The 26,127-nt window shown below is 42.7% G+C and overlaps 2 protein-coding genes across 5 annotated transcripts in view; one reads left to right on the forward strand and one right to left on the reverse strand.

The window, feature by feature from the left end:
* The window catches only part of LOC142651614 (Y+L amino acid transporter 2-like), a 54,182-nt gene extending 44,371 nt beyond the window's left edge, over positions 1–9,811 (forward strand). The window contains exon 9 of the mRNA XM_075826558.1: positions 8,554–9,811. Within this exon, the coding sequence (XP_075682673.1) occupies positions 8,554–8,636 (83 nt within the window). The 3' untranslated portion in view covers positions 8,637–9,811. The remainder of the gene's footprint in view (positions 1–8,553) is intronic.
* CARMIL1 (capping protein regulator and myosin 1 linker 1) overlaps positions 1–26,127 on the reverse strand; it is a 489,111-nt gene that overhangs the window by 367,925 nt on the left and 95,059 nt on the right. The gene's annotated exons all lie outside the window — the stretch shown is intronic.

Consider the following 26,127-nt stretch of genomic DNA (forward strand, 5'->3'; position numbering starts at 1 on the left):
GTGGGTCACACCTATATTGAGTACGAGGGTCGCCCGACCCATTGTAAGTTGGTGCGGCAGCCGCTGGCTGCACTTTCCAGATGGGGACTAGTGGAGAGAGGGTCATGGCATGCGCACAGCTCTCTCATTCTTTTCAATGGGAGTTACAGAAACAGCTGAGCAAGCGCTACTCGGTTGTTTCCGTAAATCCGATAGAATAGAATGGAGAGACCCGTTCTCGATATAAATGGGGTCCCAGAGTTGGGAAACGCATCTATCAGACATTTATGACATATCCTGTAGTTATGCCATAAATGTCTAAGTTGGGAATAAACCTTTAACTCTGGTTGTAATAATGGAAGCATAGGACTTTGAGCTCTGTATAAAAAAAACAGAGCACTGATCCCTGGGAGCTACATTTTTATGCTACAGAGTTCCAAATCCATTAATTTCCTTCAAACAGACTGTAATGACGGGGGGTAGGGAAACGGACAAGTGAGCCCTAGTCTACCCGCCACTCTGTCCCTGCCTACTTGCAACGACCCGCCCTAGGCGACGGGGTACAACTGGGCAGCGGTCCCTGCGCTCAGTAAGTACACGACAAACATACAAGGGAATACAAGCAAGGGAAAGGGGCAGTTGCCCACGGCAACACCGTGAGCAACCAGAGTGGTGAACGAGCCGAGTCAAGCCAGGAGTGTGCGAGGTACCAAACGAAGAGCAGAAGAGTAGTCAGTAAGCCAGGGTCTGTATGGAGCAGGATCAAAATAAAAGGAGCTGTAGCTGGGCCAGGAAACCACACAAAAAGAATCACAAGCACTGAGGGACAGGAAGGGCAGGCTTAAATAGACCGAGGGCGGGAGCTAGCTGAGTCTGGCCAGGTTGCGATAGGCTCTCCCACTCCTAAGCCTGCCAGCCTGAGTGGTGGAAGCTGGAGTCAGTCTCAGGGATGTAGATTCAGGTGCTGACTGATTAATTATGGGAGTTAACCCCGAAGCTGTGCCTGGCAGATCCTTTACAGTACCCCCCCTTTTATAAGGGGCCCCCGGACCCTTTCTAAGTGGACCTGGCTTACTGGGGAAACGCAGGCGGAACCTCCTGACCAATACCCCAGCGTGAACATCCCGGGCGGGTACCCAAGTCCTCTCCTCGGGCCCGTATCCTCTCCAATGGACCAGGTACTGGAGGGAGCCTTGGACCATCTTGCTGTCCACAATCTTGGCCACCTCGAATTCCACCCCCTCAGGGGTGAGGACGGGAGCAGGAGGTCTCCTCGAGGGAGCCAAGGACGGGGAGCAGCGTTTAAGGAGGGAGGCATGAAACACGTTGTGTATACGAAAAGACGGGGGTAACTCCAGCCGGAAGGAGACAGGATTGAGGACCCCAATGACCTTATACGGCCCAATAAACCGGGGAGCAAACTTCTTGGACGGGACCTTAAGGCACAAGTTCCTAGACGGCAACCACACCAGATCCCCGACCATAAACAGGGGGTTAGCAGAACGTTTTCTATCAGCCTGAGTTTTTGTACACTCTGGGACGCCTCTAGGTTCTTCTGAACCTGGGCCCAGACTGTGCACAGTTCCCGATGAACGACCTCTACCTCGGGATTGTTGGAACTACCAGGTGAAACGGAGGAGAACCGTGGATTAAACCCAAAATTACAGAAAAAGGGGGAGACCCCTGACGAGTTACTGACCCGGTTATTAAGGGAAAATTCGGCGAGGGGAATGAATGAGACCCAATCATATTGACAGTCAGAGACAAAACACCTTAAATATTGTTCTAGAGATTGATTAGTCCTCTCAGTTTGGCCATTGGTTTCAGGATGGAAGGCAGAGGAGAAGGACAGATCAATCTCCAACTTCATACAGAAGGCTCTCCAAAACAATGAAACAAATTGTACCCCTCTGTCCGAAACAATATTGACAGGGACCCCATGGAGACGCAGGATGTGTTTGACAAACCAGGTAGCCAACGTCTTGGCGTTGGGTAGTTTCTTGAGGGGCACAAAGTGGCACATCTTACTGAAGCGGTCTACTACCACCCACACCACCGACTTGCCTTGGGATGGAGGCAAATCGGTGATAAAATCCATGGAGATATGTGTCCAAGGTCTCTGGGGAATGGGCAACGAACGCAGTAAGCCTGCTGGTCGGGACCTGGGAGTCTTGGACCTAGCACAAACCTCACAAGCGGCGACGTAGGCCTTAACGTCTTTAGGCAACCCAGGCCACCAATAGTTTCTAGTAATGAGGTGTTTGGTACCCAGGATGCCTGGATGACCAGATAGTGCGGAGTCATGATTTTCCCTAAGTACCCTTAGCCGGAATTGCAGGGGAACAAACAGCTTGTTCTCAGGAAGGTTCCCGGGAGCTGCACCTTGATCAGCAGCAATATCAGAGACTAAATCAGAATCGATCGAGGAAATGATTATACCTGGAGGCAAAATACAAGCAGGATCTTCCTCCGAAGGAGGGCTGGCCATGAAGCTACGCGACAGTGCATCAGCCTTAATATTTTTAGACCCAGCCCTATAGGTAACCAAAAAATTTAATCTGGTAAAAAATAACGCCCATCGAGCTTGTCTCGGGTTTAGCCTCCGGGCAGATTCTAGGAAAACCAGATTCTTGTGGTCGGTAAGGACCGTTACCTGGTGCCTAGCCCCCTCGAGGAAGTGGCGCCACTCTTCAAATGCCCATTTAATGGCTAAGAGTTCGCGGTTGCCAATATCATAGTTACTCTCAGTTGGCGAAATCTTCCTGGAGAAGTAGGCACAGGGGCGGAGATGGGTGAGGGACCTGGTACCCTGGGACAAGACAGCCCCCACTCCCACCTCAGATGCGTCAACTTCCACGATAAATGGCTCCATTTGGTTGGGCTGAACCAGCACCGGGGCCGAGATAAAGCACCTCTTAAGGACCTCAAAAGCCTGGACAGCCTCAGGAGGCCAGTGGAGGAGATCAGCTCCTTTGCGAGTGAGGTCCGTAAGAGGCTTAGCGATGACCGAGAAGTTAGCAATAAATCTCCTGTAATAATTAGCGAACCCCAAAAAACACTGTAACGCCTTCAGGGAGGCAGGTTGGACCCATTCCGCCACAGCCTGAACCTTGGCGGGGTCCATGCGGAATTCATGAGGAGTGAGGATTTGACCCAAAAATGGTATTTCCTGTACCCCAAACACACATTTTTCGGTCTTCGCAAACAGTTTGTTTTCCCGAAGGACCTGGAGCACCTTCCTGACATGCTCAATGTGGGAGGACCAGTCCTTGGAAAACACCAGTATGTCATCAAGGTACACTACAAGAAATATCCCCAGGTAATTTCTCAAAATCTCATTTATGAAATTCTGGAAGACCACGGGGGCATTACACAACCCAAAGGGCATGACGAGGTATTCGAAATGGCCTTCGGGCGTGTTAAACGCAGTCTTCCACTCTTCCCCCTCTTTGATGCGGATAAGGTTATACGCCCCCCGTAGATCCAACTTAGAGAACAATTGGGCCCCCTGAACCTGATTGAAGAGATCAGGAATCAAAGGAAGGGGATACTGGTTCCTTACCGTGACCTTATTCAGGCTACGGTAGTCAATGCATGGCCTAAGACCACCATCCTTCTTCCCTACGAAGAAGAAGCCAGCACCTACCGGAGAAGTAGAGGGACGAATGTAACCATTGGCCAGGCATTCCTGGATATACTCTCTCATGGCTTCACGTTCGGGACAAGAAAGATTAAATATCCTACCCTTAGGAAGCTTAGCTCCTGGTACCAATTCGATAGCGCAATCGTATTCTCTATGAGGAGGTAACACTTCGGAGGCCTCCTTAGAGAAAACATCAGCGAAGTCCTGAACAAACTCGGGTAGCGTGTTCGCCTCCTCAGGGGGAGAAATAGAATTAACAGAAAAACATGACGTAAAACATTTATTACCCCATTTGGTTAGCTCCCCAGTATTCCAGTCAAACGTGGGATTATGCAACTGCAACCAGGGAAGGCCTAGAACCGAATCGTATGATAATCCCTGCATCAACAGTACAGAGCACTGCTCCAAATGCATGGAGCCAACAAGGAGTTCAAAAACAGGGGTATGCTGTGTAAAATAACCATTAGCAAGAGGAGTGGAGTCGATTCCCACTACCGGGACAGGTTTAGGCAAATCAATCAGAGACATAGCAAGAGATATAGCAAATTCCACAGACATGATATTAGTAGAGGACCCTGAATCCACGAAGGCACTGCCGGTAGCAGACCTACCACCAAAAGAGACCTGAAAGGGAAGCAAGATCTTAGTACGTTTCCTATTTACGGGAAATACCTGTGCGCCCAAGTGACCTCCCCGATGATCACTTAGGCGCGGAAGTTCTCTGGTTGCATTCTTACGCTTAGGACAGTTGTTCACTTGATGCTTGTCATCCCCACAGTAGAAGCAGAGACCATTCTTCCTGCGGAATTCTCTACGTTGTTGGGGGGGACACGGAGGCCCCGAGTTGCATAGGTATCTCTGAGTCTTTTGGGGAGGAACGAAGCAACGGAACTTCGGGAGGCATCATGGGGGAGTCGGAGGAGAAAACACATAAACGTTCACGTTGTCGTTCCCTGAGACGTCGGTCAAGTAGTACCGCTAAAGCCATAACCTGGTCTAGGGAGTCAGAAGAGGGATAGCTAACTAGCAGGTCTTTCAGGGCATTCGACAGACCCAACCTAAACTGGCACCTTAAGGCAGGGTCATTCCACCGAGAAGCTACGCACCACTTCCTAAAGTCAGAACAATACTCCTCAACAGGTCTCTTACCCTGACGTAAGGTCACCAGCTGACTCTCGGCAAAGGCAGTCCTGTCAGTCTCGTCATAAATAAGTCCGAGAGCAGAAAAGAAACAATCAACGGAGGAAAGTTCAGGGGCGTCAGGAGCCAAGGAGAAGGCCCACTCTTGGGGCCCTTCCTGGAGCCGGGACATAATTATACCCACCCGCTGGCTCTCAGAACCTGAGGAATGAGGCTTTAAACGAAAGTAAAGCCTACAACTCTCCCGAAAGGAGAGAAAAGCCCTCCGGTCCCCTGAGAACCGGTCGGGCAACTTGAGGCGGGGTTCAAGAGGTGAGGTGAGGGGAACTACCAAGGTAGCATCAGGCTGGTTGACCCTCTGAGCCAGGGCCTGGGCCTGGACCTGTAGGGAGAGACCCTGCATTTGCTGAGCCAGGGTCTCCCTGGGGTCCATAGTGGTGTCAGGGACCAGGGTAGACTAGGTATGGGCTTGTGATTATGTAATGACGGGGGGTAGGGAAACGGACAAGTGAGCCCTAGTCTACCCGCCACTCTGTCCCTGCCTACTTGCAACGACCCGCCCTAGGCGACGGAGTACAACTGGGCGGCGGTCCCTGCGCTCAGTAAGTGCACGACAAACACGACAAACATACAAGGGAATACAAGCAAGGGAAAGGGGCAGTTGCCCACGGCAACACCGTGAGCAACCAGAGTGGTGAACGAGCCGAGTCAAGCCAGGATTGTGCGAGGTACCAAACGAAGAGCAGAAGAGTAGTCAGTAAGCCAGGGTCTGTATGGAGCAGGATCAAAATAGAAGGAGCTGTAGCTGGGCCAGGAAACCACACGAAAAGAATCACAAGCACCGAGGGACAGGAAGGGCAGGCTTAAATAGACCGAGGGCGGGAGCTAGCTGAGTCTGGCCAGGTTGCGATAGGCTCTCCCACTCCTAAGCCTGCCAGCCTGAGTGGTGGAAGCTGGAGTCAGTCTCAGGGATGTAGATTCAGGTGCTGACTGATTAATTATGGGAGTTAACCCCGAAGCTGTGCCTGGCAGATCCTTTACACAGACATAGATTTAATGCTAAAATTTAGTTTGCCAACAGCCAGCAAGCAAGCAAGCGTAGGATCGTATTGCATGGGGTTCCGATTAAAGGCAATATTTAATTCATATGCTGCAAGCAACCACTAGTGCCAGCTGCAGGCCTCTTAATCTAATGCTTTGGCTTTACAGGGAATTTGAAACTTTGTATCAGAAAAATAGAGCTTTAAAGAGGCTCTGTCACCAGATTTTGCAACCCCTATCTGCTATTGCAGCAGATAGGCGCTGCAATGTAGATTACAGTAACGTTTTTATTTTAAAAAAACGAGCATTTTTGGCCAAGTTATGACCATTTTTGTAGTTATGCAAATGAGGCTTGCAAAAGTCCAAGTGGGTGTGTTTAAAAGTAAAAGTCCAAGTGGGTGTGTATTATGTGCGTACATCGGGGCGTTTTTAATACTTTCACTAGCTGGGCGCTCTGATGAAAAGTAACATCCTCTTCTCTTCAGAACGCCCAGCTTGTGACAGTGCAGATCTGTGACGTCACTCACAGGTCCTGCATCGTGACGGCCACATCGGCACCAGAGGCTACAGTTGATTCTGCAGCAGCAACAGCGTTTGCAGGTAAGTCGATCTTACCTGCAAACGCTGATGCTGCTGCAGAATCAACTGTAGCCTCTGCTGCCGATGTGGCCGTCACGATGCAGGACCTGTGAGTGACGTCACAGATCTGCACTGTCAGAAGCTGGGCGTTCTGAAGAGAAGAGGATGTTACTTCTCTTCACAGCGCCCAGCTAGTAAAAGTATTAAAAACGCCCCGATGTACGCACCTAATACACGCCCACTTGGACTTTTACTTTTAAACACACCCACTTGGACTTTTGCAAGCCTCATTTGCATAATTACAAAAATGGTCATAACTTGGCCAAAAATGCTCGTTTTTTAAAAATAAAAACGTTACTGTAATCTACATTGCAGCGCCTATCTGCTGCAATAGCAGATAGGGGTTGCAAAATCTGGTGACAGAGCCTCTTTAACCCACATAAAAATATATTATGAATTTAAAGCTATGCTATACTTGAACGCCCATTTATTTGCATTGTTATGTTACAATGCTACAAAAGTTTTCTTTATATTCTTTATGAAGTTGATTCAGACTTATGATGAAGAATATATGATGAAGCCAATATTTAAATGATATAATGGAAAATAAATAAAAAAAATAGTTTATCCCACCTTCTGAACTTTTCTCAGAGGGTAGCCAGTGGTATAACTTGACATCCTTGTGCCCCAATCAGAGGCGTAGTTAGGGCTTTAGAGGGGGGGAATACATCTGAGTGGGCCCCAACCCAGTGTACCCCCCACACAGTATTATGACCCCTTAGTGGCCCTCACACCGTAAAATGCCCATATAGCTGCCACCACACAGTATGATTGCCCCTTAGTGCCCCCCACATAGTATAATGACCGCTTAGTGCCCCCACACACACAGTATAATGCCCTTATATCTGCACCACACCGTATAATGCCCCTATAGTGCATCCCCACACAGTCCCCACATATGCCTCTAAAACTGCCCACACACAATAAAATGCCCCCATACGTGCCGCCACACAGTATAATGCCCCTATAGCTGTTCCTACACAGTATCATGCCACCATAGTGCCTCCTACACATTATAATGCCTCCCACACCATATAATGCCCCCATAGTGCCTTCCACATAGTATAATGCCCCCATAGTGCCTCCCACACAGTATAATGTTCCCATAGTTACCCCCATATAGTATAATGCCCTATAGCTGCCCCCATAACTGCTACAGTATAAAGACCTTATAGCTGCCCTCATACAATATAATGCCACCATAGCTGCCCCATACAGTATTATAACCCCACCACTGCCCCTACACAGTATAATGCCCGAAAACCTGCCCCCATACAGTATATTTCCCTACTTTGTCTCTCCGCAGACCGGCACGATGACGTCACTACATCACGCCTGTCTACATCGAGCCGCTCACAGCTGGAATTACATAGTGAATGCTGGAGCAAGGAGCTGACAGCTCCCTGCTCCAGCATTGGATTCAACTGTATCTGCGTCGTGGGGACATGCCACTGCTGGGGAACCAGCCCAGGGCCCCGCCATCTTAGTGGGCCCGGGGCCACCGCCCACCCTGCCAGCTACGCCTCTGGCCCCAATGAAAAATTTGTAACAGTGCCCTTATCTACCAAGTGCCATTTACAATACGGGTGTCTTATGTGGCATAGGGGCCCTCTGGCTACAGGGCTTGAGTTTGACTGATACCAATGTACCCTTTATAACTATGCCCGTGATGGTAGTGAAGCAATCTTGTAACCACCTGATTCCTGCTATGACGTCTATTTAGAAAGTTGCTTTTGCATTTAGGAATCAAATAAACATTAAAAACAGATTCCAGTGTGAAGGGTTTACATAGCTTTTAAACCTTCTATTTGTCTTCTAAATGAGCAAAATATTCTACAAATGGTTATTTGACATTTGTGTCTTTACACCATTTTGCATCTGTTCCCATTTTGTTTTGTTTTTTACATGTCTGTTTTAGTAAATAACAATTATGGAGCATTTTTTTCTTAGAAGTTAAATTTGTGCCATTCCTCAGTTTTTCCAGCCTACAATTACATTTTATTTATTTATTTTTTTTTAAAAATGCAAAAAGTGTGGGAAAAATAACACGTGAACAAAGTTTAATACATAATCTTTCCTTTAAATTGATCAACTGGTTGATTTACTTACAGGTGTCATTTCCCTGTACATACAGAAGCTATGCATGTGCTGTCCTGCCGAATCAGCAGATGAAGGGGAGGAGAAGTGGAAATAAAAAGCTCCTGCACACGGCAGGCGACAACGTGTAACATGCAGAATCCCTCCCTGAGTTTTGCGATAGCCTGTAATGTTAAAAGAACACTCCCAACAAAACTGATACACTGTGTTGTGCTTAGAGTAAGGCCTGAGGGGGTGGTGCATGACACAGGGATTCAAAGAACACCAAAGATAAAAGTCATGCACCGCCCCTCTTACCACTGCACTAGGGATAATACAGTGTATGGATTTTGCCTGGAGTGTTCCTTAAAGGGTATGTGCACACAATAGCAGGCTTTTACGGCTGAAATGACAGACTGTTTTCAGGAGAAAACAGCTGCCTCGTTTCAGCCATAATTGCTCCTCCTCGCATTTTGCGAGGCTTCTCTGACAGCCGTAAATTTTGAGCTGCTCTTCATTGAGTTCAATGAAGAACGGCTCAAATTAAGTCTGAAAGAAGTGTCCTGCACTTCTTTTGACGAGGCTGTATTTTTACGCGTCGTCGTTTGACAGCTGTCAAACGACGACGCGTAAATGACAGGTTGTCTGCACAGTACGTCGGCAAACCCATTCAGATGAATGGGCAGATGTTTGCCGATGTACTGTAGCCCTATTTTCAGACGTAAAACGAGGCATAATATGCCTCATTTACGTCTGAAAATAGGTCGTGTGAACCCAGCCTTAGGCTGATATCCATTCATGAGACATTGAATTGTATTGTATTTTTACATTTTCATTATTTATTGTCAAGAATATTGGAGAAAATTTATTAAGACTGGCGTTTCATGCACCAGTCCTAATACAGAAAGCACTGGAGTAAAATGTGCCTAATTTATTAAAAGGTGCATGCCTCTAAGTCTATGGCATCTAGGAGCAGTAGTATATTTCTGTTGTAAATTACGCCAGTTTCTTTCATAAATGATACTACATTTTTTGGACCGTGGGTAACCACGTCCCCTCCCACTAAGCCCCGCCCACATTTTTTTATTTTAAAAAGGACGGCTTAAAAAAGTCACAACTTTTACAGTCCATCAATACTGAGTTTTTGCACAAATTGAGACTTCTCAATGCCAGAAAACCTCGCCTCCATCGAGTTTATCAAAGCTGAGCAGCTAATTTTGTAACATTATAAACCATCCACGATCACTATGTTTGAATATGAAGCACTAAGTAAAACCAAAAGTTTTCCCTGTATGTTCAGATGTTTATTCATTATTGCAACTTTGTCTAAGCACAATGTAAATGTAAAGATACTTTGTTATGATCAAAAAAAAAGTAAGTGCTTGCCCTGATCAAGTAAAAAACAGAGCTCCGCTATACAAATATATTCTGAAATTGATCAAAGCAGAATTTTGGTTATAAAAACCAAATAGACATTAACATTAATAAAGGTGTAGTTCATGTGGTTGAGTTCTCAGTAGTAAGTGGGGCCATTCTCAGTTTTGCTATGGGGCCCCATTCTGTGCACACATGATGTAGTTGTCAATTGTTCCTCATTTTAGGGGGACAAAACCCCTTCTTAATAAACAAGATTAGGGCCCTTTCACATCACATTTGAGCACCCTGTTCAAACGGATCCGCTAACAGATCCAAAGGTTTTTCAATCTACAAGTTTCCAACATTTTGTCTGGCAAAACGACGGACAGCATGACAAAATGTAATGAAAGTCAATAGGTTCCATCAGGCGCCATTGGTGTCCTTCATGTGACAAATCCAGCAGTTACAGGTTTTCGTTGTTGAGCAGAACTGTAAAGGATCTGCCAGGCACAGCTTCGGGGTTAACGCCCATAGATAATCAGTCTGCACCTGCTTCTATGTCTGTGAGACTGACTCCATCTTCCACCACTCAGGGTGGCAGGCTTAGGAGTGGGAGAACCTATCACAGCCTGGCCAGACGGAGCTAGCTCCCGCCCTCTGTCTATTTATACCTGCCTTTCCTGTTCCTCCTTTGCTTGTGATTCTTCTCGTTTGGTTTCCTGGCCCTGCTGCAGCTTCTTGTACTATTGTCCTTGCTTCATATTGACCCCGGCTTGCTGACTACTCTCCTGCTCTGCGTTTGGTACCTCGTACACTCCTGGTTTGACTCAGCTTGTTCACTACTCTCCTGCTCTGCGTTTGGCACCTCGTACTCTCCTGGTTTGACTCGGCTTGTTCACTTCTCTTGTTGCTCACGGTGTTGCCGTGGGCAACTGCCCCTTTCTCCCCCTAGCTTTGTGTACCCTTGTCTGTTTATCTGTCGTGCACTTATTGAGTGTAGGCACCGTCGCCCAGTTGTATCCCGTCGCCTAGGGCGGGTCGTTGCAAGTAGGCAGGGACTGAGTGGCGGGTAGATTAGGGCTCACTTGTCTGTCTCCCCACCCCCGTCATTACAAGAACAATGGAAGGCCATAATGCAGAGGTGAATATAGCCTTTTTTCTGTCCTGTTGAGCAACTAGCTCCTGAATCAATATTTCTGTAAAATTCAATTTCTAGTTAATAGTATGATACAAGGTAGGCATCCTGTTGCACCATATTTTTTTTTACCTCAGTTTTTTTTTTTTTTTACACTATAAAAAAACGTGACGTTTTAACAGGATGCCAAAATGTGATGGAAACCTGTCCTAATACACATACACTGTAACATTGTGTCTTCCCAGAAAGACTTCCAGACCAGCCCTTTTATTGCCAGGTCGCAGGAAAAATGTATAAATATTATGGACCTTGGAACGCAGTAATGAAAAAACAAAAAACATTGATGTGTCTTCAAAGCCCAAAATAGCTGCGTCCTTAAAGATCATGATGTGCAGTGACATGCTCACACATTAACGTTACTGAAGTTTTGGGATTGTGAATAGACATTACGTCCTGGCTGGAAGCGATGTCTATTTACTGTCAAGACACTTCAGTAACGTTAATGTGTGAGTATGTCACTGCACATCATGATCTAGCAAGATCACTATGCTGAGTAAATGAATGGAGAGAAGTGTATGGCACTGATTGGTCAGCGTCATACACTTCTCTCTACAACGCCCACTTTGTCAAAAGTAAAAAGCTGCCCAGTTGGGCATTAAGAAGGTCATTAGCATAAAGCTAAAAAAAAAGGTCATAACTTGGTGAAAATGTATTGTTTTTCTAAATAAAAAACACTTCTGTTACCTACAGTACAGCACCTATCACATTATGTAGGAGATAGGGCACTTATAATGTGGTGACAGAGCCTCTTTAAGGGCTTAAAGTTTACTCTTGTCCGTGAACATCACCATATAGCCAATGCTTCAGATATGTACAAACAATTCCACCAGCAGTTTTTACTGTATCTAAGCCACTCATGCTGTAGTTTCTTTCTTACTGTACTGCACGAAGTGTCTCCAATGTATATACACCTTTAACCCCTTAAAAGCGGCTGTTCGAGATTCCAAGGGTTTGCTCAAAAAATTAACCCTTAGTTAACATGAGTGACTAGCCTATTCTAGGCCTTAGAGGGCTTTTCCCACAATGATAATTTTTCACCTATCCGCAGGATAGGTGAACATTTTCTGATTGCTGCAGGCCCTACCGCTGGGACCCTCACCAAACGTGAGAACTGGTTTTTGGAACCCCTGTTCCTTTTCACTGCTCAACTCCGGTGAAAAACACCAAAATTTAGAGAAAATTTGCAAAAATTAGCATTTTTCTAAAATCAAATATATCTGCTTGTAAGACAGATAGTTATACCACACAAAATAGTGACTAGTTAACATTTCCCATATGTCTACTTGATGTTGGCATCATTTTTTGAATATCATTTTATTTTTCTAGGACGTTACAAGGCTTATAAGTTTAGCAGCAATTTCTCACATTTAAGAAAATTTCGAAAGGCTATTTTTTTAGGGAACAGTTCAGATCTGAAGTAGCTTTGAGGGACTTATATATTAGGAACACCCACAAATCACCCCATTTTAAAAACTGCACCCCTTAAAGCATTCAAAACAGCATTTAGAAAGTTTCTTAACCCTTTATGCGTTTTACAGGAATTAAAGCAAAGTGGAAGGGAAATTTACAAATTTAATTTTTTTGAAGAAATTCCATATTAATTCAATTTTCCTGTAATACTGAAGGTTTTTACCAGAGAAACACAACTGAATATTTATTGCCCTGATTCTGCAGTTTTTAGAAATATCCCACATGTGGCCCTAGTGTTCTACGGGCCTGAAACAAAAGCCCCAGAAGCAAAGGAGCACCTAGTAGATTTTTCGGCCTTCCTTTTCTTAAATTATATTTCAGGCACCATGTCAGGTTAGAAGAGGTCTTGTGGTGCAAAAACAAAGGAAACCCCCAAAAGTGACTCCATTTGGGAAACTACACCCCTAGAGGAATTCAACTAGGGGTGTAGTGAGCATTTCAACCCCCCAGGTGTTTCGTAGATTTCATTAGAATTGGGCAATAAAAATGAAAAATTACATTTTTTTTCCACTAAGACGTAGCTTTAGGTCAAAATGTTTCATTTTCTCATCAAAGGAGAAAAATCACCGTAAAATTTGTAAAGCAACTTCTCCAGAGTACGGAAATACCCCATATGTGGTAATAAACCACTGTATGAATACACATCAGGGCTCAGAAGGGAAGGAGCGCCATTTGGCTTTTGGTGAGCAGATTTAGCTGGATTGGTTTTTCTGCACCATGTCGCTTTTGCAAAGGCCTTTAGGTACCAATACAGTGGAAACTACCCAAAAGTGACTCCATTTGGCAAACTACACCCATTGAGGAATTCATCTAGCGGGGTAGTGAGTATTTTGACCCCACCGGTGTCTCATAGATTTTATTAGAAATGGGCAGTGAAAATGAAAAATGCATTTTTTTTCCAATAAGACGTAGTAGTAGTTCAAAATTTTTCATTTTCTCAACAAATAAAGGAGAAAAAGAACCGTGTCATTTGTAAAGCAACGTCTTCAGAGTAGGGAAATACCCAACATGTGGTCATAAACTGCTATTTGGACACACAGCAAGGCTCTAAAGGGAAGAAGAGCCATTTAGTATTTGGAGTGGAGATTTTACAAGATTTGTTTTTTGACACCATGTTGCATTGAGCTATAGTACCAGTACAGTGGCACCCCAGAAAAATTACCCCATTTAGGAAACTAGATCCCTCAAAGAATTTATCTAGGGGTGTAGTGAGCATTTTGACAACACAAGTGTTTTGAAAAATGAGTAAACCATAGATGTTGCAGAATGAAAATTGCCGTTTTCCACAGATATGCCATTTCAGTGCCCAATGTGTTGTGCCCAGCTTGTACCACCGTAGACACACATCCGATAAATTGTTAAGCGGTTTCTCCAGAATACAGTAATACTCCATATGTGGTCATAATTTGCCGTTTGGGCACACTACCATTTGGCTTTTGAAGCGCAGATTTGGCTTGGTGTATTAGTGGTATTTCAGCTTATAATGTGGAGGCATATGTAAACTGTGCGGAGTACATCAGGGTATATGTAAGATGTGCGGAGTACAACAGGCTAAATGTAAGCGGGACGGAGTACATCAGGGATATGTAGGCTGGGCGGAGTGTATCAGGGCATAATAGGATGATGTAATAATGGGGTGAATGAATAATCCATGGATTTGAACCTAACCTTTATACATAGGCCGGGTTTATTGGGTATTATACAAAATATCTGCACTCCAGTATTGCCTAATCTTTGACTTCTTCACTAGCCCTATAAGCAGCACAAGGCACTAAAGTTTCCTAAAGGGTTCACCTGTGGGGTCCAGCAAATGATGATGTGGGGTATTTAGTGAAATTCTACTGGACCTGAAAAATTAGTCTCCGCCGTCATTTAGCATCATTTTGCATCATTGCGTTTTGAGAGTCAGAACGTGTTATTTTTCCGGTGACGGAGCTGTGTGAGGGCTTGTTTTTTGTGGAACGAGCTGTAATTTTTATTGGTTCCATTTTGGGGTACATGCGATTTTTTTTTTTTATCACTATTTATTCCATTTTTTGGGAGATGAGGAAACAAAAAAACAGCAATGCTAGCACGGTTTTGTTTTTTTATTTTTTACAGTGTTCACTGTGCAGTAAAAACAACATGTTAACTTTATTCTGCGGGTCGATACGATTACAGCGACACCAAATTTTATATCTTTTTTTTACGTATCACTACGTTCCCACAATAAAATACTCTTTTCTAAAAAAAAATCATGTTTTAGTGTCGCCATTTTCTGACAGCCATAAGTTTTTTATTTTTCAGTTGATATTGCTGTGGGAGGGCTTGTTTTATGCGTGACGAACTGTAGTTTCTATTGGTACCATTCTGAATTACTTGCAACTGTTTGATCACTTTTTATTACATTTTTATTGACAAGATGACCAAAAAATAAAATGCTGTCATTGTTGTTTATAAAAAAATTTTACGGTGTTCACCGTGCGGTAAAAATAATGTGATAGTTTTATAGATCAGGCCGTTCCGAACGCGGCGATACCTATTATGTATAGTTTTTTTTCATGTTTTCATTTTTTTTCTAATAATAAAGGAGTTGATCAGGGAAACAGGGCGATTGTTGTTTTTATTAGTTAAAACTTTTGTTTATTTTTCTTTCACATTTTTTTTTTACTTTTTTCACTTTTTTTATTACACTGACCTGGGGACTTGAAGATCTGATCTTCTGATCCCCGGTACGATACACTGCACTACTTATGTAGTGCAGTGTATTGTAACGGTCATTCTTCATTTGACCGTTAACCTATTACGTCATGCCTAGGGCAGAACCTAATAGGCTATCGTACCTGGGCAACCAGGAAGCCTAGCAACGGCTTCCTGGTTGCCATAGCAACTATCGCCACCCGAGATCCATTGCACGGGGGCCCGGGGGGTATAGAGGGAGCACCCTCTTTCAACCACTTCAATACGGCGGATGTCATTGACAGCCGCATTGAAGGGGTTAAATGGTTGCGATCGGTGGTAGCTGTGTATGACAGCAAACAGCCGCTGAAGATAAAGCGCGCACAGCTCCTGTGCACGCTTTATCTACAGGGCGTGACTGTACGCCCTATTGCGGGAACGCACTTTGAATTTGGACGTATAGTTACGCCCAAAAGCAGGAAGGGGTTAACTTATATTAACTTTTTGGGCGGGTAATGGAGAAAAAACAGAAATTTCACCATTCCTTTTTGCATCTTAAATTTACGCCGTTAACTGTGTGGTATAAATAACGTAATAACCTTATTCTGTGAGTTCTTACGATTACCTTAAAAAAAGTATTTGTTTTTATGTTGCCATATTCTAAGAGCCATAGCTTTTTTAATTTTTCTGCCGACGTAGCTGTAGGAGGGCTTATTTTTTGGAGAACAACTTTTAGTTTTTATAAATAGCATTTTACGCGTTTTAGATCACGTTTTACTGCATGTTTTCAAAGGCAGGATGAACAGAAAACAGCAGTTCTGGCATTGTTTTTCATTTTATTTTTTACAGTGTTCACCGTGGGGGTTATATAACGCAATCATTTTATTGTTCGGCTCGTTACGGATGCGGCAATACCATTTACATGTAGCTCTAAATTTTTGGGGTTTATTCATAATAAAGCAATTTGTAAGGGGGAAAAATTGTTTTTTCATTTTTTTTTTACTTAAACATTTTCATTTGTTTATTAGTAACTTAATTCTACTATTAGCTTTTTTTTTTTAGTCCCACTATGGGACTTTACTGTGTGATCGTTTGATCGCTTTTATAATACTCTGTAATGCATGTGTATTATGTCTGTCAGTGTAAAACTGACAGGCATTCATTCTATTAAGCACTGTCTCTGCCAACAGGCATACACGGACGGCAGACCTGGGGGCCTTTGTAAGGAACCCGGCTGCCATGGAAACCATGCAAAGGCGACATTGTTCCATAAGTACCTTGAATAACTGCCGTAAAAAGGCTTATGGAAAGTTATTGAGGGGTTAACTAGCTACAGCAACTGTGATAAATTAAACAAAAAAAAACCACGATTCTCACCAGTTAAATTCCCCGCCACTGCATCACCAATCATATAATTGTTTTGTTTCATTTTTTGGGCTCTCGGACAACCCCTTTAATTATGAAACCTAGTGTGGGCCCTTATGGACGCAGTTTTTTGTTTTTTCATTTCTGCATTTCAAAACTTTTCTATCTTTCCATCAACATCGCTATATGAGGGCTAGTTTTTTTTGAAGGACGAGTTGTATGTTTGCACGACCACCTCGCCCATAATTCTCAGTGTCGTGGGTGGCGGGGATCCAGTGACCTTCATTCCGGAGATAGGGGTTAGTCCCAGAGGATATACCATGGATATGCCATAAAAGTTTCAGTTTAGAACACATATTATTAGCAAGACTCTCAGGATATGTTCACATGGCCTAGTTTCAGACGTTTTTCGGCCCGTAAACGACCCGAAAAATGGCTAAAAATATGGAGGCTGCACGCCTCCAAACGTCTTCCCATTGATTTCAACGGGAAAAACTGTGTTTCGTTCCGACGGGGCGTTTTTTTACTACTTCTGGGACCCAAACCCCACCTGAATCATCTATTGCAACCGCATACAGGAGACATGGCCCTCTCCGCTGAGGTCTCTGGGAGTTATAGAGACAGCAATTCCCCTCTTGGCTAGATAGAGACATGTTTTCCTGAAAGGTAGGGGTCCCAGAGATTAGCAAAATATATATATATATACATATATATATATATATATATATATATATACACACACACACACTACCGTTCAAAAGTTTGGGGTCACCCAGAAAATTTTGTGTTTTCCATGAAAACTCACACTTATATTTATCAAATAATAAATATTTGCAAAATGACTAGAAAACATAGTCAAGACATTGACAAGGTTAGAAATAATTATTTTAATTTGAAATAATTTTCTCATTCAAACTTTGCTACGGTCAAGCTGCTCCCACAACAACTCTATGGGGTTGAGATCTGGTGACTGCGCTGGCCACTCCATTACAGATAGAATACCAGCTGCCTGCTTCTTCCCTAAATAGTTCTTGCATGATTTGGAGGTGTGCTTTGGGTCATTGTCCTGTTGTAGGATGAAATTGGCTCCAATCAAGCGCTGTCCACAGGGTATGACATGGCGTTGCAAAATGGAGCGATAGCCTTCCTTATTCAAAATCCCTTTTACCTTGTACAAATCTCCCACTTTACCAGCACCAAAGCAACCCCAGACCATCACATTACCTCCACCATGCTTGACAGATGGCGTCAGGCACTCTTCCAGCATCTTTTCAGTTGTTCTGCGTCTCACAAATGTTCTTCTGTGTGATCCAAACACCTCAAACTTCGATTCGTCTGTCCATAACACTTTTTTCCAATCTTCCTCTGTCCAATGTCTGTGTGCTTTTGCCCATATTAATCTTTTCCTTTCATTAGCCAGTCTCAGATATGGCATTTTCTTTGCCATTCTGCCCTGAAGGCCAGCATCCCGGAGTCGCCTCTTCACTGTAGACGTTGACACTGGCGTTTTGCGGGTACTATTTAATGAAGCTGACAATTGAGGACCTGTGAGGCGTCTATTTCTCAAACTAGAGACTCTAATGTACTTGTCTTGTTGCTCAGTTGTGCAGCGGAGCCTCCCACTTCTCTTTCTACTCTGGTTAGAGCCTGTGTGTGCTGTCCTCTGAAGGGAGTAGTACACACCGTTGTAGGAAATCTTCAGTTTCTTGGCAATTTCTCTCATGGAATAGCCTTCATTTCTAAGAACAAGAATAGAATGTCGAGTTTCACATGAAAGCTCTCTTTTTCTAGCCATTTTGAGTGTTTAATCAAACAAATAAATTTAATGCTCCAGATTCTCAACTAGCTCAAAGGACTGTCAGATTTATAGCTCCTCTAAACAGCAAAACTGTTTACAGCGGTGCTAACATAATTGCACAAGGGTTTTCAAGTGTTTTCTAATCATGCATTAGCCTTATAACACAGTTAGAAAACACAATGTATCATTAGAACACTGGAGTGATGGTTGCTGGAAATGGGCCTCTATACACCTATGTAGATATTGCATTAAAAACCAGATGTTTGAGGCTAGAATAGTCATTTAGCACATTAACAATGTATAGAGTGTATTTCTGATTAATTTAATGTTCTCTTCATTGAAAAAAACTGTGCTTTTCTTTCAAAAATAAGGAAATTTCTAAGTGACCCTAAACTTTTGAACGGTAGTGTATGTGTATATATATATATATATATATATATAGTGACTACTGGGCCTACACGGAAAGATGTCACCTGGTAGCTAGAATTAGCCTATGGCCTACAAGGTAAATGATGGGGCAGGGAACTGTGGAAATATCTGCTTTAATTGTTTTTAAAAGATTTATTCCTTTTAAACCTATTGACTATATATTAGAATTATTGTTTTCTACACAGTTCCTATATTCTGCTTCATGATAAACCATATACTAGTATATGTAGACATTATATTAATAGACACCTGAAGTGTGCTATACAGCAGATACCTACACCAGGCATACAGATACAGATGCAGTTCATGTACTGTTCTATATGCAAGATAACCTGAGGAGCTTCTGACTGTCATGATCATTTTCCAATCATTCTCAAACATAAATAAAAACATTGTTTGTGCGGAAGCTACAAATAACTGGAAGTCATTTTAGAAGTGATGAAAGATGAGCATTGAATGTTTTCTTCTTTCTAAATAAATAACTAATATGCCCTGAAAAATTTAAATTAATCTATTTTCAAGGCATTCAGGTGTGACCAGCAACATAGACATCAACAACAATACCTGTAAGTATTACATGTAGCTGTGCAGGATAACTTTACAGCTGTATTGTGGGATTGTCACGGAAACAGTTACATGAGGTTTATATAAAAGATTTGAAAGAGATTTGAACCTGATAGAAATGTAAAATATATACTTAATATAGTCAATAAATTATGATGTATTCATGTTCAGTAAATTGTGTGGAAATCAGCATTGAATTGTGTTGAATTGAATTGGATTGCAAACCCTTTTTTTTTTTTAGGAGCCTGAGCAGGGGTGAAACTTTAAAGGTTGCAGAGGTTACAATCACACCTGGGATGTATTATCTTTGTATTATAATGCTGTGATATTATCCCAGCTCTGTGACATAACTACACGCATGACATAATTATGTACAATAACCCATTCTTGTGACTTCCCAGTATTATCTATGTACTGTGTGACATCACTGTGTTATTGTTTTTCCCATTTTGTGACATTGCTCTCTGACTATGATCATTGTACTGTGACATCACTTACTGGTATTTGCGTAATGTTACTTAACTTTCGTGATTACTCCTGTTATGTGATATCGCTGTATACACTATGCTTTTACTGTGATATCACTATCTTTAGTACTGTGCAGAAATATGTGTTTATTATCTTTGTACGGTGACATCACGGCCTTTAGCCTCGTGGTGGGATACAATTGTTTGCATCACTCACTTTCTATAATAGAACTGTAAGATCTATTCCTCTGCAGTGACTGAGTGCATGTTCAGAGGTGGAAGTATTTTCAGTATGGAGGGTTTATTTGTACCGTAGTGGTAGTTTTTCATCTAGGTCTAGGAACTTCAAGTTAAAGAGGCTCTGTCACCAGATTTTGCAACCCCTATCTGCTATTGCAGCAGATAGGCGCTGCAATGTAGATTACAGTAACGTTTTTATTTTTAAAAAACGAGCATTTTTGGCCAAGTTATGACCATTTTTGTAGTTATGCAAATGAGGCTTGCAAAAGTCCAAGTGGGTGTGTTTAAAAGTACAAGTCCAAGTGGGTGTGTATTATGTGCGTACATCGGGGCGTTTTTAATACTTGTACTAGCTGGGCGCTCTGATGAGAAGTAACATCCTCTTCTCTTCAGAACGCCCAGCTTCTGGCAGTGCAGATCTGTGACGTCACTCACAGGTCCTGCATCGTGACGGCCACATCGGCAGCAGAGGCTACAGTTGATTCTGCAGCAGCATCAGCGTTTGCAGGTAAGATCGACTTACCTGCAAACGCTGATGCTGCTGCAGAATCAACTGTAGCCTCTGGTGCCGATGTGGCCGTCACGATGCAGGACCTGTGAGTGACGTCACAGATCTGCACTGTCACAAGCTGGGCGTTCTGAAGAGAAGAGGATGTTACTTCTCATCAGAGCGCCCAGCTAGTAAAAGTATTAAAAACGCCCCGATGTACGCACATAATACACACCCACTTGGACTTTTACTTTTAAACACACCCACTTGGACTTTTGCAAGCCTCATTTGCATAACTACAAAAATGGTCATAACTTGGCCAAAAATGCTCGTTTTTTTAAAATAAAAACGTTACTGTAATCTACATTGCAGCGCCTATCTGCTGCAATAGCAGATAGGGGTTGCAAAATCTGGTGACAGAGCCTCTTTAAGCATTGCATTTTCTTTATTATTTTTTTTATCCTTTAACTAGTTGAAATCAAGGCTTCTTGTCTTCCTGCACCTCAGTATAGTTCTTTGCACAGCTACAAAGATCATTCGCATGCTGTATTGTGGGACCCCAGCTCACACTCTATTCAACAATGGTTCAATGAAGCATGTGACCGTTGCCAAAAACCTACACACCTTTGGATAGGTCCACAAGATATGGTACATCCAGCCCGAATACCTTTTAAACAAGGGAAGAAACTGTGAGGAAACAGCTATCTACCTTGTACTCTGTCTCCATGAGAGAGGTATTGATGGATAGTTAATTTCAGTAGATCTCGGTCTACCCAGATCTAGAATGTAGTCCAATCTCCGACCGGTGGTTTAGGCCTCTGTCTGAATTCGAAAGCAGTGATCCCCCTGAAGGTTTGTCCTATTATGCTTATAGGCAACTACAGAGTTTCTGCTGATCTCTTACACCATTCTCTAACGTTTCAAAGGACCTCACACCCTTCGAATCCCTGTGTGTCCATAAAGACCCTCCATGCCATGTTATATCTGTAGCCTATGGATCACTGACAGAAGACAGGATGACTAATGATATTGTTGAGCACCGTTTGGCCTGGGAAAGGGAACTGGGGAAATTATTTTTTGCCCAAGAATGGGACAAAATGTCTTTCTTTACTCACAAGCTCTCAATTTCCTGTCAATTACAGTAAACACATTTTAAACTGATGTCGAGGTGGTACAGAACTCCAGTTCTGCTCCATTGTTTGTTTTTTTTCTACAGTTCTCAGCACCTGTTGGCGCTATGAATCTGCCAACAGTACAATGACTCATATTTGGTGGTAATATCTGGTAGTTTTCTCTCTTTGGGATGACATTTTTAAAATTGACAACACTTTCTGTTCAACATCTATACAATTATCAGTAATACGAAGATTGAAAACAAATAAGCGTCGTCTTATAACACTCCAGAAAACGCATCCTAATTTAAGAGACTTAGTGGGAGATTTACGTAGACTGGTGTTTCATACACCAGTCTAAGTATTAACACTGCTGGAGTAAGACGCACCTGATTTATTAAGATGCACACACCCCTTAATAAATTAGGCACATTTCTGTCCGTCAGTGCCCCAGAAAGAGAAAACTACGCCAGCTAGGAGTAAATTTTGCTATTACTCACTCCATTTTCTGGCGTAAATTAAAATAAAACTGACAGTCTGTGGGTGACACCACCCCCTTCCACCAAGCCTTGCCCACTTTTTTAAAGTGGTGTGGGTGGCGGAAAAAGCAAAAGTTTCAAACTATTTTTTGCGCATTATGTAACTTTTCTATGCCAGAAAACGGACATAGATTTGTTTTGATAAATTCCCCCATAAAAGTCTTAAACTTGATACAAACTTATTTTGCCTTGACCTAGTGCTGATGCCTACTGTTTCTTATTTTTGAGACTTTTCTATACAGTATACACTTTTTACCTATTACTAAGTTAATCAAATATAAACTAAAAACTATTTGAACCACAGAATGTAGTTCAAGATTCATTGACTTTGCCTTTTTTTTTTTTAATCTTTTTTTATTTTTGGCTTACAAGTAAACACATATCTAAAACTGAGCCAGCACACAATCATGGCATATGTCATGCAACTTCACACCATGTATTTTTTGTTGAAATCTTGTCGCGTGACAGTATGAAAGTCGCATGCCTCAATGTATTCTTATACACTGCAGCTATTGGGATCAAAAAATGTTAGGCCTCATGCACACGACTGTAGTGTTTTTCTGGTCCGCAAATTCCAGGACCGTGTTCCGTGAAATGTCCTCCGCAGTTCATCCGTATGTAATCCGCAGTTCATCCGTATGTAATCCGCAAAATGCGGATAAAAAAAAAAGCCTAGGTAAAACAGGATGACGACAGAACTCATTCCCGGTCGTCGCCTAGCAACACTTGCGCAAATCCGCAAACTGCGGTTGACAAACGGAGGTGTGTCCGCATCGAATTTGCGGGCCGTAATAAGACATGTCCTGAGTTTGTGCGGCACGAATTTGCGGACATGCGGGGACCTGTGAAAACACGGATAGTGTGTATGGGCCCATAGAAATGAATGGGTCCGCAATTCTCCCGTGGATTTTCGGGAGAAATGCGGACGCAAAAACAGGTTCGTGTGCATGGGGCCTTAGTGTATAGCCCCAGCATAAAGCTAGATTCACACGGGCATTGCGCATCTCGGATGTGAAAAACTAACGTTTTTCACGTCCGAGGTGCATCCGTGTTCTGCGCTGCGGGATGTGGTATCACGCTAACCCAATAGACTAGAGTCTATGGAGGGATGCGTGAAGCGTGAAAAAATAGGACATGTCCTATTTTCTCACAGACCCTTCACACGGTCCGTTGAAATAACGTCCGTGTGAACGGCCACATTGAATTATATAGATCCGTGTGACGGCCGTTGTATTAACACTACTATCCTGTCTCTGCAGATCCTCAGAACATACACCTGTTCTGTGTACTAGAGGATGCCATTAATATTCATTAGTAGAATGAATAAATTATGCCGGTCAGTGTTACAATGCCGCATTTAGTTCAACAGAATTATTCCCTCTTCTGAACTTTAGCTGTTAAACTTACATCAGGTTTATAGGTTTGGATGTTTATTGTATGTTAGACATTCAGACTCATAGTGACTGGGCATCATCGACAGCCTATGGCATCAAAAGTTACAATGCATCTTCATGCATAAAATATCTGTCTCACACAGGACATGATACCTGGAGATTGGTTGTCACAGGTGGCAGCAAATATGTTTCATGGCTGCAGTGTGAAAACAAACGGGGAAAAATTATTTTTGAAGCAATGTCTCTGAACATGGATCATATTTAATGGATATTCCCTGTTGTAAATTGCGTTACGTTAGAGGATATTTTACAAGGTCATGGATGTTTCATCTCGATTACGATGGATTCGAAACAGGCTATGGAGAAAACGGGTGCATGGCAGATACTTCAACAGTAAGTAAAAGAAATGGGAAAAAAACGCAGCACAAAAAGATGTCTGTACGGGTTCAAGTAGAAACCTGTTAGTCCATAATTCTGTTACATGACATGGACATAATATAAAGGGTAGATACCGGTACAAAACATTTACACATACACTTCTACACCTCTTATCATTGTAAAATATTAGACAAGCCTGAAAACACTTGAAGTCATGAGTAGAAGGTAACAAATTGTGTGCAGAATTATTGTTACTTAACGAATATTGTTTTAGATTTTAAAATATATGAAGAATTATTTTTATGCCAGCTTGACCTATGGATAATATGATATTGACAAGAAATAAAGAAATATGTGTGCATACTGTTTTTGTAGCTTTTTCGTCAAATGTTACTTGATTGAGAATGTGATTTTTAAAAATGTCATTCACACTAGGAGTTTGAAAATCAGACAATATTTGGTTTTTGTTTTCGAACACTGCAGGCTCTGTCCCTTCTGTTTTCTGCCATGTATGTAGTGTTTCCCACATTGACTTCAAAGGAAAAAGACAGAATGAAAAAAAAGTGGTGTAAATATATACAGTGAAGGAAATAAGTATTTGATCCCTTGCTGATTTTGTAAGTTTGCCAACTGTCAAAGTCATGAACAGTCTAGAATTTTTAGGCTAGGTTAATTTTACCAGTGAGAGATAGATTATATTAAAAAAAAGAAAGAAAATCACATAGTCAAAATTATATATATATTTATTTGCATTGTGCACAGAGAAATAAGTATTTGATCCCCTACCAACCATTAAGAGTTCAGCCTCCTCCAGACCAGTTACACGCTCCAAATCAACTTGGTGCCTGCATTAAAGACAGCTCTTACATGGTCACCTGTATAAAAGACTCCACAGACTCAATTAATCAGTCTGACTCTAACCTCTACAACATGGGCAAGACCAAAGAGCTTTCTAAGGATGTCAGGGACAAGATCATAGACCTGCACAAGGCTGGAATGGGCTACAAAACCATAAGTAAGACGCTGGGTGAGAAGGAGACAACTGTTTGTTCAATAGTAAGAAAATGGAAGACATACAAAATGACTGTCAATCGACATCGATCTGGGGCTCCATGCAAAATCACACCTCGTGGGGTATCCTTGATCCTGAGGAAGGTGAGAGCTCAGCCGAAAACTACATGGGGGGAACTTGTTAATGATCTCAAGGCAGCTGGGACCAGAGTCACCAAAAAAAACATTGGTAACACATTACGCCGTAATGGATTAAAATCCTGCAGTGCTCGCAAGGTCCCCCTGCGCAAGAAGGCACATGTACAGGCCCGTCCGAAGTTTGCAAATGAACATCTGGATGATTCTGAGAGTGATTGGAAGAAGGTGCTGTGGTCAGATGAGACTAAAATTGAGCTCTTTGGCATTAACTCAACTCGCCGTTTTTGGAGGAAGAGAAATGCTGCCTATGACCCAAAGAACACCGTCCCCACTGTCAAGCATGGAGGTGGAAACATTATGTTTTGGGGGTGTTTCTCTGCTAAGGGCACAGGACTACTTCACCGCATCAATGGGAGAATGGATGGAGCCATGTACCGTCAAATCCTGAGTGACAACCTCCTTCCCTCCACCAGGACATTAAAAATGGCTCATGGCTGGGTCTTCCAGCACGACAATGACCCGAAACATACAGCCAAGGCAACAAAGGAGTGGCTCAAAAAGAAGCACATTAAGGTCATGGAGTGGCCTAGCCAGTCTACAGACCTTAATCCCATCGAAAACTTATGGAGGGAGCTGAAGATCCAAGTTGTCAAGCGACAGCCTCGAAATCTTAATGATTTACAGATGATCTGCAAAGAGGAGTGGGCCAAAATTCCATCTAACATGTGTGCAAACCTCATCATCAACTACAAAAAACGTCTGACTGTTGTGCTTGCCAACAAGGGTTTTGCCACCAAGTATTAAGTCTCATTTGCCAAAGGGATCAAATACTTATTTCTCTGTGCACAATGCAAATAAATATATATAATTTTGACAATGTGATTTTCTGTTTTTTTTTTATATAATCTATCTCTCACTGGTAAAATTAACCTAGCCTAAAAATTCTAGACTGTTCATGTCTTTGACAGTGGGCAAACTTCCAAAACCAGCAAGGGATCAAATACT

This window comes from Rhinoderma darwinii, chromosome 5, assembly GCF_050947455.1.
Source record: "Rhinoderma darwinii isolate aRhiDar2 chromosome 5, aRhiDar2.hap1, whole genome shotgun sequence".
Taxonomy (NCBI): domain Eukaryota; kingdom Metazoa; phylum Chordata; class Amphibia; order Anura; family Rhinodermatidae; genus Rhinoderma; species Rhinoderma darwinii.